General features: G+C 36.3%; 1 protein-coding gene across 1 annotated transcript; it reads left to right on the top strand.

Annotated features, from left to right (window-relative positions):
- The first annotated feature begins 2232 nt into the window (after positions 1 to 2232).
- LOC110715254 (ISWI chromatin-remodeling complex ATPase CHR17-like) lies at positions 2233 to 12852 on the top strand. Its single transcript, XM_021893819.1, has 25 exons — positions 2233 to 2664; positions 2911 to 3039; positions 3137 to 3240; positions 4427 to 4530; positions 5056 to 5153; positions 5296 to 5475; positions 5576 to 5797; positions 8382 to 8516; positions 8605 to 8887; positions 8975 to 9048; positions 9186 to 9406; positions 9517 to 9604; positions 9695 to 9788; positions 9868 to 10056; positions 10157 to 10188; positions 10281 to 10357; positions 10442 to 10531; positions 10640 to 10709; positions 10789 to 10843; positions 10917 to 10978; positions 11083 to 11248; positions 11756 to 11934; positions 12020 to 12235; positions 12357 to 12464; positions 12562 to 12852. Exons 1-25 carry the CDS (start codon positions 2479 to 2481, stop codon positions 12577 to 12579), a joined length of 3180 nt encoding a protein of 1059 aa, XP_021749511.1. The 5' UTR covers positions 2233 to 2478; the 3' UTR covers positions 12580 to 12852.
- Positions 12853 to 13326: the final 474 nt, after the last annotated feature.

Here is a 13326-nt window from a genome sequence, read left to right as displayed (position 1 = left end):
GGAATGGAGATGAATGATAAAGAAAGAAATCATGAAATCTTGCACGAAGGATCTGCTGTGCGCCTTGTGTTCATTACTTTTTGCCGCCTGGAGGGACAGGAAGTTTGTTTGCATCCACCAAGTCTTGAATGACGTCCTTCAAATTCCAACATTGCTCCGTAGTGTGGCCCCTTCCTTGATGGTACTTGCAATGGGCATTGGGATTCCATTTGGCTCTGGAAATGGCCCAATAGGTGTGATCAAGCCTTGACTGTAAAGGCGATCAAAGGTCGCATCATAAGTCATTCCTAAAGGAGTGTAAGTTCTTTTCTTCTTGGGCAATGGAGTATCAAGAGCTAACACTTCATTGAGATCAACTTGGCTTATATTGTTGGTAGTATTTTCGTGCTTAGAAGACGAAGAAGAAGGATGGTCGTTCTTCTTGTTTTTCCAAGTGTTATTATTGTTACTACCAACAATCTTTATTAGCTCATCCTCGATATTGATGCCGATGTCGTATACAGCTTCGAAAGTGTTCAGTGGAAGAAATTTGAGATGTTCCCTATATTTATGAGTCAGATTTTGAATAAAGAGGCGAACCATCTCTCTTTCTTTGGGGGGATCTACCAAGAGTGAAGTTGTTTCCCTCCACCTGTTCAGGTAAGCGGTGAAGCCTTCATTCTCTTGTAACGATTCCCGCCAGACGGGAATGATTCCCGTGACACGGTGGGTACCAGCCGTGGCGCGGGAATTCCCAGCCCGCTTTTCCGTCTAAACACATTTTTAACCCTAATTTCATTCGGCATTTTAAGTGCCGATTGATAATTTCGGGCCTTTTTCGACTTATTATTATTTGGGCTAAAATAAGAAAATAATAAAATAAAATAAATAAAAGGTTTGAGCTAAAAATTAAATAATAAATTTGGGCTGAAATTAAAACTATGCTTTTACCAAACATCAAGACTAATCCATGGACTGTTCAAAAATATGAATTTAATCAAATACGATTTTTTAAGCACTCTCGGGATTAAATACTGAACCCGACCAATAGTGGCGGTGAAAGGTTGTTCATCATCGGGTTTGGTTTTGGGGAGACATTTTTAGGTGTCTACAAAGAGTATGCAGCCAAATGTGTCGCAGACCTGTGCAGAGAGAATCCTATTTACGAAGACAGTAAAGATAGTGAGGGAGGCCTACAAGAAATGATGATGGATGAAATTATGAATGCATGAGCCCACACCAGCAATAATTCAAGGCATCTTTACTGTAGCCACGTTTTATTAATTGTTTCTGTCTTAAAGTATCTTTGTAAAAAAGCAATGGTGTAGAATTGTTTGCTGAGTCAGGATAAGGATCCTATGTAAGTTTGCTTCCCTATATAAAGGGACTTAGGTCAAGAAGTGAAGGCAGAGTTGGAAGAGTTAGCTAGAGAATTGCTCTGAAAGCATTAGAGAGTCCTTTAGAGAAAAATACTCACCTTAAGAGACAGATTGGTTCTCCATCTCTCTTAAAGTACAGAGAACTCTAGTTCAGCTTATGTCTATTTAAGCTTTCAGTTTGTGTGTTTGTTGTAATATATGAGTGTTGTAATCTTTTCAAATTAAATAAAGTTTCGTTCAAGAAGGGAACGTTATCCCCTTGAACCTTATATATCAAATGAGTTATCTGTCTATTTAGTTCCATCATAAACACAATAAGGATTGTCTAATTAGAGATTACAGTCTAAGGTAGGAAACGAATCAGATCTGTGCTGAGCCTGATCTAAGGAAGACAAGGTTGGGGTTAGCTACCTTGATAAAGCCGGAAGCTCATAACGCCGGAGGTTCCATTGTCGACTAAGTTCAGGTATTGGTCAAAACTCTCTAGTTAAATAACTATTATTGCGAAGCATGGTGGGCTTTTAAACTGTTAAAATAATTTATTTTGATGTATAAGTAGTAGAGTTGTGATAACTAGTACCGTTAAAAGTCATTTAAAGTAATTATCAGATCGAATTATAGTAAAAATCAGTGTATTATTAAAAACTGTTATTTTAAATTAAGGTACTGTTATTAATTTATCAAATACTGTTATTAAGTCATTAAGTACTGTTACTTATTCTAAATAAAAGATACCAAAAAAAAAAAAAATCTGACGTCACTTGATATTGGACAGGGTAGCCTATACCGGGTAGCGGTATATCATCCCCCATCAATCCACAAGGCGGGAAGACATGTTTTCACGGATAAATGGCGGGAATTTTTTCACTGTCTACGTTTCTTTATTTTCAATACAATAAAAATACTACGTAAATAAATAAGTCCTAAAATATTCCTACTCTTTTCTCACTCATCATTTTTGTCATTTTATAAACCACAAAAAAAAAAAAAAAAAAAAAAAAAACTCATACTAGTACTTGTTTAGCAGGTCTACTTGTTTCTTTCTCGCTTTCCCTAATTCGCTCTTCCAATTCAAAACCCTCGGTCTCGGAGCAGTCAAAAAGTACCGAGCCTTTCTTCAATGGCGAAACCCTCCAAACAGCGCTCTTCCTCTTACGATGCTTCCAATTCGTCGGAAGAAGAACAAGTTAACGACCAGATCGATGAAGATGACGATGAAGAGCTCGAGGCTGTTGCCAGACCCGTCGATTCCGACGAAGATGAACCCGAGGATGACGTTCCCGCCGCCGACGATGAGGAATTTGAGGTTTCTTTTTTCTCTCTTGTCATTTCCAGGGTTTTCAATTTGTTTTTTTAGATCTATCACATTTGTTTTTGTTTTTGTGTTATTTAGGGTTAAGTATGAATTTCAAATTTAGGTTTTTTTTTATGATTTTTTGTTTGTGTTACTTCATGTTGTGTTGTGTGATGGTATTTTTGTTGATTATTTCGTGCGTGTATTCTTGGTTTTCTTACATGTTTCGATTTTTGGTGGCTTGAATAAATGTGGTAGGATGTAAACGCTGGTAATACCGAACTTTCGAAGCGCGAAAGGGCGAGGTTGAAAGAAATGCAGAAGTTAAAGAAGCAGAAGATCCAGGAAATTTTGGACAAACAGAATGCTGCTGTTGATGCTGATATGGTGCGTTTGATTTCTACTAATTGTGTCGTATTTTCCAGCTTTGGTCATATTTATTGTTATTAAGTAATCACTTTTATTTTTATGATCTTGTTGGTAGAATAACAAAGGCAAGGGGCGGTTGAAGTATCTTCTACAGCAAACGGAGATATTTGCCCATTTTGCCAAGGGTGAACATTCTGCCTCCCAGAAGGTTAAGGGAAGGTATGGTTAATCTTATTCATTGTACGCCTAGTACACCTAATTTTTCGCTGTTGTGTATATAATTGGGTCCAAAATTATGTAGAAGGGACGCTATGGTTATTTATTGTATGCCTTGTATACATTATTTTGTCGCTGTTTCGATATATGGTTAAGTTGCTTGCCTTTTTGAGTATGTGGAGATAATCATGAGTGGATTATGAGTATATAGAAATGTATGATCCTCTTCGTGTTGATACATAATCTGGTAAAAATATTGAAAAATACCGGGCGAATCCAATGTGGTTTATAATCTTGTGGAGGTGATTTATAATGTCGTGGAGGGTTGCTTACTTAGAAAATGGTGGTCATATAGTATAGGGCGGTAAATGGGAGAACTATGCTTATCAAGTTACCTATAAGGTAATTATGCTTAAAAACAGGTAATTGTGCTCATAATTTGCTTACTTTATTTATTAAATTTTGGGTGAATTGCCCCTAAACAGTGCTTCCTATTGCATCAAGTATTGAACTTGGAAGGGTAAAGACAATGGCTTAGTTTCTTATGCGAATTTTAGAGTCCATATTATACTTTGTTTAGGTCACCTTAATGAGTTTCTGGGCATAAATGGGAAATGCATGCTCAATAAAGTAAAAGGTAAGTCTGTTTCAACGGAAGGGTACTTGTGCTCCTCAAGATTTGCATTATCATTTGGGCAAAGGGAATTGATAAATTACCCAATATAGATCCATATAGAGTGTTTCTTGAAGTACTGACATGGAAGGGTAAAGGCAAATGTTGCTTGATTTGTCATGAGCATTTCATTGCATACATAATGAAAGTGGTTGTTACCTTTATGTGAGTTTCTGAGCAATAACGGTAGAAATATTCTTACTATGAGCTAAAAGGTAAGTGTGCATAAACGAAAAGGGTAACTGTGCTCCTCAACATTATCTTTGTTATTTGGTCAATTTAGGATAGGGGAATAAGTGAATTGCTCCTTCTTGTACAGAACCTTGATGGGTAACGGCAATTAGGAAAGTGTTTACTTGCTTGATTTGAAGTCCATATTGTACTGTGATTACGTCACCTTAATTTGAGTTTTGAGCAGCATTTGTTTAATTTTTTTTTTCCCCTTTTTATGTGGTGTATGGGATTTTCTAATTTTATCAATCTGCCTCTTTACGTGTTTTTGTATGCTAATTTTAGGGGTCGCCATGCATCTAAAGTTACTGAAGAAGAGGAAGATGAGGAGTATCTTAAGGAGGAAGAAACTGGACCTTCCAATACAAGGCTGGTCACTCAGCCTTCATGTGAGTTCTGCTCTCCTTGGTCAATTACTTAACTCTTAAGATTTAATGTAACTTGGCTTCACCGGGAACTTCCATTTTAAGTGCTTTGTGGCAAGGTTCATGTATTAAACCTATGGAGTTGTTTATAGTGAATGCCTATTCAGTTTTCTCTTGTAGCATCTGATTTAGTTTTTTCATTGGAGCATCTTTTGGTTAAGAAACTATTTATTTGTTTTAGTTTTAGCCTAAACAAGAGATATGTTGAATGGGAATTCACTAATATTATAACATATGGAGATTGTTATAGTTTTAGCCTTTTGTTTCATTATATGTTTACAATTTTGCAAATCACTTTTTCAAAACAACATATGGAGTATGTAATGGCAGGAGTTTGGTATAGGAATAACTGTATGTGCTTGCATATGACTTTTTTTTTCCTCATATAAGCAAGCTGTTCTCACTTGAACCCTTTCTTCATGTATGTATGCACATTTTGTACTCATTTATTTATCCTGATTTTGTTTTTTTTTTTTCTTCCTTTTTCAGGTATTCAAGGGAAGATGAGGGACTACCAGCTTGCTGGATTGAATTGGCTCATCCGTCTGTATGAAAATGGTATAAATGGAATCCTTGCTGATGAAATGGTAAGCAATAAACTTGTACCCCCTTAATGTTTGAATTTGTGTAGCATTGTTTTCTCTTTTATTTCAATTAGCTTTATTATTCTGAGAGTTATATTGCTGCTATGATTAATTTGCTGTCTGTATGTCTTCTTCCTAATAATAGGGTCTTGGTAAAACCTTACAAACTATCTCCTTGTTGGGCTATCTTCATGAATTCAGAGGAATTACTGGGCCTCACATGGTTGTTGCTCCGAAATCAACCCTTGGAAACTGGATGAATGAAATAAAACGATTTTGTCCAATTTTGCGTGCTGTGAAATTTCTTGGAAATCCTGATGAAAGGGTAAGCCTGGATTTTCTGTTTATGGATTTTTTATGCTGTTCTTGTCACATTTGATGTTCACTGATGATTTACTGCTGTGTGTTTTTGATTATATTCACAGAGACATATACGTGAGGATTTGTTGGTTGCTGGAAAGTTTGACGTCTGTGTCACTAGTTTTGAAATGGCAATTAAAGAGAAGACCACTTTACGCCGATTTAGTTGGCGATATATTATCATTGATGAAGCACATCGAATCAAAAATGAAAATTCTTTGCTTTCAAAAACAATGAGACTCTTTAGTACTAATTATCGTTTACTCATCACTGGAACTCCACTTCAGGTAATCTTTTGGGTCTCTGCATTGTTTGGGTGTTGTGCAAATCTAAGATGATGTAGATTGTGATAGTTGTGAAGAGTGAAGTTGACAGTGTCCCTTTATATTGTATTTCAAGCACTCTGTGTGCTGTTTGCTAGTGTTCCTAAGCTTTGATTTGAGTCAAATGATAAAGTTCCGTTGAGAGTTGAGACCAATTGGAAGTACAGAATATAAAGTTTGCCCTGACAGTCCATTTGAAATTTAAATTGAATACCTCTGTTTCAATAAAACAGGCTGCATTTTCCAAGTTTATTTCAGTTATGTAAAGATGTTATTGTAGGTTTTTTTTAATAAGAAATGTGGTATTTTTTTTTTTTTTTTTTTTAAAATTATGGCCAAAAACTCAAATCTGATTAAGTTTTATAATAATTCTGGCCCATTTGACTTTTTACGGTCTCCAAAACATGTCTTAACTCTTAAAACATTTTTACCATTTTCATACGTGTAAAAATTATAAAAACTTGACATTAATCAAATAAACAACAAAACAAATCCAACAAGATCCCACATGATTATATTATCTCTTATAGATTAACAATATTTTATGGTCTAAGATTTTTAAGTTAGATGCAAATTTTTGCAATGGGGTTAAAAACAAAGGGAGGGAGGGTGGGAGTATTATTTAAGCAAGGTTTACTTTTTACAGAATCTTTGTACTAGGTTTTACTCCTGTTGTGTGTTAAGACTTGTTATTTCGAGGCTCATTAGCTATGATAGAAAAAGACAGCCAATACATACTTAACTATGTGTATGATTTGGTGGATCTCTCACTTATGTGTCTGGTTTTGTAATACAGAATCAAGTTTCTTAGAGTTCATATGGCATCGCCGTGGTTTTCTGTCTTTTGGTTTTTTGTTTTTCGAACTCATGTGATATACTACCTCCTTTTTTATTTAGTTGACATGTTTTGACTTTAGCATTATTCACACACCTCTCTTTGACCGTGTTTTGTGCTTTATACGTAATGAAAAATATAATCATGTGGGATCTTGTTAGATTTGTCACGTTATACACTTTCAAAATATCAACTTTTCATAGTTTTTGCTTATCAATAATTAAAGATAGGAAAAATTGATTCTAATAATCCCACCTTTAGCCGGTTCGTCGTTAATAATCCCACCTTTAGATTATTATTTAATAATCCCACCTTTATAGCGGATCTTCTTCTATTGGTCCCTCATGACCGGTAACCTGAACAACGGGTAAACTTTTTTTTTTAAAAAATTTGAGTGACACATGTCACTAAATTATTGGTAAAAAAATGGTGTAAAAAAAAACCTAATTTTTTTTTTTTAAAACCAAGCCAGCCCCAACGAACACCTTAAGGTCCCTAACCCCGACCTCCGGCAGCCCCTCCTCCACCGCTGAACCCCCATCCCCACCACCTGAACCTCGTTCCCACCTTTCCCTGACAAAAACTGGCTCGATTCCAACCCTCACCCATGAAAACCGTCGAAGCCCTTAATTTCAAGGAATTTAAAAAAAAAAAACAATGAATTTATTTCAAGAGATGGCTTGAGGTTGAATTTGGGTAAGAGTTTCAGGGATTTCCGGTGGTATACGGCGGTTTAGGGGATTGTCGGCGAGTAGAGGGGGTTTCGGCGGTTGGGTGGGACTTTAGGGTGGTGGCTGTGGTGGTTTTGGGGGATGGGATTCGGGTTAGGAGATGATTTGGGGGGTTGATTTTGGTCGGTGGTGGCTGTGGTGGTTTCGGTAATGGGGGGTTCCGACTGGCCATTTTCAGGGGTTTGGGTGGCAGCCGGCTGGTTTTTGTGGGGCTGAGGTAAGGTTAGGTGGGTGGAGCCGAGGAGGTGGCTGGTGGGTTTTTTTTCTTTTTATTTCAGTTTTGTTTTTTATTTTTTCTGTTTTGTTTTTTATTTTTTCAGTTTTTTTTTTAGGTTTTATTTTTCAACCAATTAAAACACGACACATGGCATATTAACCTGTAAAAACCGGTTATCAACTGGTTAGGGACCAACAGGAGAAGATCCCCTATAAAGGTGGGATTATTAAATAATAATCTAAAGGTGGGATTATTATCAGCGAACCGAACAAAGGTGGGATTATTAGAATCAATTTTTCCTTAAAGATATTAATGATTGAATAAGTGCATTGGCAAACGTGACTAAAGAAACGTGTCAACTAAAAAGAAACGGAGGAAGTATGTCATAAAATGATACAAAAATTAGACAAACTTATTAAAATCTTGATAATTTTGAAAACTGACAACAGAAAATTGAAAACACCTTTAGGTTCTTGCTTTTTAGTTTTTTGTTTTTTAAAAAAAGAAAACTGAAAACAAAAAACAATGCCAAATAAGCCCTTAATTTTTTAATTTTGCTAAATTTGAATAATTTTTATTTAACTGGTTGGTTGAAAATTGTTTTTGTGAATTTTTTGTTGATATTTATATTGTTTGCAATCTTTTATTTTTGATGTTCAGTGAATGAGATCTTATCTATGTCTTATTTGTTGATAATTTGACCTGATGCACCTTGTTCCAAGTAGTCTAAATACTAATATTATGCAATATTCTTCTGAACTGCAGAACAATCTCCATGAATTGTGGTCACTTCTCAACTTCTTATTGCCAGAGATTTTTAGCTCCGCAGAAACATTTGACGAGTGGTTTCAGATTTCCGGGGAGAATGATCAGCAGGAGGTCGTTCAACAACTCCATAAGGTAAGTCAAAGGTTAGAAGAGTATCTGTATATCATTTTATTTTCTCTTTACTTCTGTTGCCTAACATATGTAGTTCTGCATTCTATAGGTTCTCCGGCCCTTTCTTCTTCGGAGGCTGAAGTCAGATGTTGAGAAAGGTTTACCTCCAAAAAAGGAAACGATTCTTAAAGTGGGCATGTCTCAAATGCAAAAACAGTACTACAGAGCATTGCTGCAGAAGGATCTTGAAGTTGTTAATGCTGGTGGAGAGCGCAAACGGCTTCTTAACATTGCAATGCAGCTACGTAAATGCTGTAATCACCCATATTTATTCCAAGGTGCCGAACCTGGTCCTCCATACACCACAGGAGATCATTTGGTTACCAATGCTGGTAATTCTCAGTGAATAATGATACTGTGATTTGCTCCTTTTATGTGGCATTGTTGACTGATGAATCTTCATATTCTATTTATTGCAGGCAAAATGGTATTGCTTGATAAGTTGCTTCCAAAGCTGAAGGAGCGTGGCTCTAGGGTTTTAATATTTTCACAGGTATATTTTTTAAAACCTAGGTCTTTGCTTTTGTAAATTACTGTTTCTAGTCTTTTGTTGCCTGCTCTATGATTCCATGATTTTTGTTGAGATTTTGGTATGTCATCTAACTGTTTATGCTCGGCAACCAACATCAGATGACAAGGCTACTGGACATTTTAGAAGACTATCTCATGTATCGTGGACACCAATATTGTCGGATTGATGGTAATACCGGTGGAGATGATCGAGATGCTTCCATTGAAGCTTTTAACAAGCCAGGAAGTGAAAAGTTCGTTTTCTTACTCTCAACACGGGCTGGAGGTCTTGGTATCAATCTTGCTACCGCAGATATAGTCATTCTGTATGACAGTGACTGGTGAGAACTCTTGTGTAAATCAATGAAACCTTTCCCCTCTTTTTTGCTTGTTGATGGTGTTGTGAGTTTACTTGCTTGCCGTCTTTGTTGATACTTGCAACACATTTCAGGAATCCACAAGTTGATTTGCAAGCACAGGATAGAGCTCATAGGATTGGTCAAAAGAAAGAGGTTCAAGTGTTTCGTTTTTGCACAGAGGTTTGTTCATTTTCTGTACTTATATCTAGGTTAAGCATTCTTCATTGATAATTATCAAGATATGAACTTGCTTTGATATTTTGTGAACAGTATACCATTGAGGAAAAAGTCATTGAAAGAGCTTATAAGAAACTTGCGCTTGATGCTTTGGTTATTCAACAAGGACGACTAGCTGAGCAAAAAAGTAAGATGTTTTGTATTGAGGTACATAATAATTTCTTGTGTTTAATGACTTGTTGACTTATACTTGTGGATTTGTGCAGCTGTTAACAAGGATGAGCTGCTCCAAATGGTGAGATTTGGTGCTGAAATGGTTTTTAGCTCTGGGGACAGCACAATTACAGATGAAGATATAGACCGAATTATTGCGAAGGGAGAAGAGGCAACTGCTGAGCTGGATGCAAAAATGAAAAAATTCACAGAGGATGCCATTAAATTTAAGATGGACGACAGTATGTGGTTTACTTGAATCTGGTATTTTAAGAATAGCCTGCATCTTTTTTGTTTATTAAGCAAGCTGGACTGATTTATGTATCCTTTGCTTCTTCACAGCGGCTGATCTATATGATTTTGAGGATGAGAAGGTAGGAATACTATTTGTGTCTTGTGCTCAATCTTTCAACTTGAGCTAGAGGTTATAAGCTAATTCTGTTCCTTTTTTTTACTGCTCTTAAAGGATGAAACCAAGGTGGACTTCAAGAAACTCGTGAGTGATAACTGGATTGAACCACCAAAACGAGAGAGAAAGCGGAAGTACGTATTTGCATTTTGACAGCAGCTTTTGATATTTGTTCCCTGTGCCTAATCTTGTTTTTCACATTCCTGTGGCTTGTACAGCTATTCAGAATCAGAATATTTTAAGCAAACTATGCGCCAAAGTGGTCCTGCTAGGCCTAAGGAGCCTCGTATACCTCGCATGCCTCAGTTGTATGGCTTATCTTAAATTGTTTGCATCTTATTTTCTAATTTCTCCTGGTCATTTTTTTAGTGGTTGGAGTCAATAGTCAACTTATTTATGTTTCTACTCAATTTTAGGCATGACTTCCAGTTTTTCAACACTCAGAGGCTTAATGAACTCTATGAGAAGGAAGTGCGCCATCAAATGGTGGGTTGTCTTATTATATGTACTCCTTTTTATATATCAAGCATTTAAGCATGAATTAACTTATGTTCTATCTGTTCAGCAAGCACATCAAAAAAATCAGATAAAAGATTCCATAGAAGTGGATGAGCCAGATGGTATGTTATTTCTGCGTTTAAATCTGTTCAAATCCGTTTCATTTTCTGTTGCTGATGAAGTTTTTGACTACAGAAATGACGGATCCCCCCCTGACTGCTGAAGAACAAGAAGAAAAGGAGCGTTTGTTGGAAGAGGTAATCCTGATTTCACAGCCCCCTCTTTCCAGATTTTATGAGAACACAGAAAGCCTTTTTTGTATCATTAGTCAATGATTTATTAAATGGTTTGTTTGCTGCAGGGCTTCTCTACATGGGCTAGAAGAGATTTTAATACTTTCATAAGGGCTTGTGAGAAGTATGGTAGGACTGACATAAAAAGCATTGCTGCGGAGATGGAAGGGAAAACATTCGAGGAAGTTGAAAGATATGCTAAAGTTTTCAAAGAGAGATATAAGGAGTTAAATGGTGATTCCACTTCTACCTTCTCTAATCTTCTTATAACATCTAGTTCCTGCTGAATTCTATGTGAAATCTAAAGTGTCTGCTGTGGTCATAGATATAGGCTGTTCTGTGATATTTAGTCAGCCTTATCTTTGCATCTTTCCTGGGTTTGACTTGGATGAATTGACTAATGATTTTCCACTTTATTTATTTATTTATTTATTTATTTATTTATTTATTTATATATATACTTTCTCCATTTTCTTTTACTTGCAACACTTTCCTAAAAAAGAAATGTCACAATACTTGCAACACACTATAAAAGGAAAGTTATTTTAGGGAAAAACTATATTATTTTCCTTATTTAAAGCACATGATCCACTAAATTACACTATTTTAAAGTTTATTATATCATGCAAACTCCACCTTTCTTAATTACCGCGCTAAAGGGTGTGTTGCATCTAAAAGAAAACGGAGGAAGTATGTATTAACAGCATAACTCTTCTGTGCTGATTTGGTTCCATTTATTAGATTATGACAGGATCATTAAGAATATTGAACGGGGGGAAGCTAGAATATCCAGGAAAGATGAGATTATGAAAGCAATTGGGAAGAAGCTGGATCGCTACAAGAATCCATGGTTGGAACTGAAGATCCAGTATGGTCAGAACAAAGGGAAGCTGTACAATGAAGAATGTGATCGCTTCATGGTAAAAATTCTCTTTTTCTTTGTTTTCGTGCCATGAGGTTTTTATACATTTCATGCCCACCTGACATCATTGAAAATCTGGATAGATTTGCATGGTTCACAAACTCGGATATGGGAATTGGGATGAATTGAAGGCTGCTTTCCGAACATCTCCATTGTTCCGGTTTGATTGGTTTGTTAAATCCCGCACCACTCAAGAACTTGCTAGGAGATGCGACACCCTAATTCGTCTGGTTGAGAGAGAGAACCAGGAGTATGATGAGAGGGAGAGGCAAGCACGTAAAGAGAAAAAGCTTGCGAAGGTTCGTTGAGTTCTAATTGTTGAATCTTCTCTGCTGACTGCTTATCCTGCTTTCCACCCTTTATTTGCTTGATTACATATTTTGATCTTTATTTAATGTCATTTGTTCTTTACTCTTGCAGACTGCTACACCCTCTAAACGAGGTACAGCTCGTCAGCAAGCTGAAAGCCCCACATCTTCCTTGAAGAAAAGGAAACAGCTAACAATGGATGATTATGCTGCTGCGGCTGTATGTTTCTATAATTAAGACATGGCCTTTTTGATTTATCAGTTTTCAGAGGATACTTACCGACTGTGAGCTGATGTGCTTTAAATTATTTGTGCAGGGGAAGAGGAGAAAATAGTGGCATTTTTTTAACCGTGCAAAGCCTATGTTTTGCCACCAATTATTTTGGCTATTGTCTTGTCAGAGCACATTATATTTGCTCTGGCTCTGATGTAGTAATGAAGCTACCCTTTTTTAGGTTGGTTTTGTAGCTTAGGGGGTGGTTCTTTCTTTAGGGCTTATGGTTACATTGTATAGTTAATAGTTTTGAGAAACCGTCCTTGATGTAACGCTTAAGTGATGAAATGTTTATCAGATTTCTTTTACTAAAGTTCTAACTGCATTAAATTTCCATTAGTCTTCATGTGATGTTTTATATATCTATGATTAGTCTTTAGACTGTTCTCAACTACTTGTATCCAGGGCACTAGAACCAGGCAAAGAAGGGACATGATAGATCATATCCAAGTTAGACTCTCGAGTATAATACGTATTTCTCTCTGGTCGTGAGATTTGAGTGTGCTCAAGAATTGTGTGCTATGTGGGGAGGAGGTAGAAACTATATCAATCAATCGAGAGCTTGTTATATACATCCCCCCAGTGAACTGTTCAGCGTTCACACATGAGTAGTATGTTCTTATTAGATAATTGTTTTTTATTTAATTATCAAATGAAGAGTAAAGACTAATCTTGATTTAGTTGGGTGTACGATACATCCGGGTGTATATAACAAATTGTACAATTAGGGGAGTGCAGTGTATCAAAGAGTGGAGCGCAAGACTTTTAGGGGTAAAATTCATTTAGTTACAACCTCTCAACGGAATGA

The sequence above is a fragment of the Chenopodium quinoa genome, unplaced genomic scaffold (assembly GCF_001683475.1).
Source record: "Chenopodium quinoa cultivar QQ74 unplaced genomic scaffold, ASM168347v1, whole genome shotgun sequence".
Taxonomy (NCBI): Eukaryota; Viridiplantae; Streptophyta; class Magnoliopsida; order Caryophyllales; family Amaranthaceae; genus Chenopodium; species Chenopodium quinoa.
The sequence above is the reverse complement of the archived record's forward strand: the minus strand, read 5'-3'. Positions and strand labels throughout refer to the sequence as shown.

What these genes read in the sequence shown, in the direction of transcription:
- LOC110715254 (XM_021893819.1), top strand. Translation starts at nt 2,479, where the DNA reads ATGGCGAAACCCTCCAAACAGCGCTCTTCCTCTTACGATGCTTCCAAT. An exon ending in CTGCTGTTGATGCTGATATG is followed by an intron (nt 3,040 to 3,136) that starts GTGCGTTTGATT and finishes TCTTGTTGGTAG; the next exon opens with AATAACAAAGGCAAGGGGCG. An exon ending in ATGATTTTGAGGATGAGAAG is followed by an intron (nt 10,189 to 10,280) that starts GTAGGAATACTA and finishes CTGCTCTTAAAG; the next exon opens with GATGAAACCAAGGTGGACTT.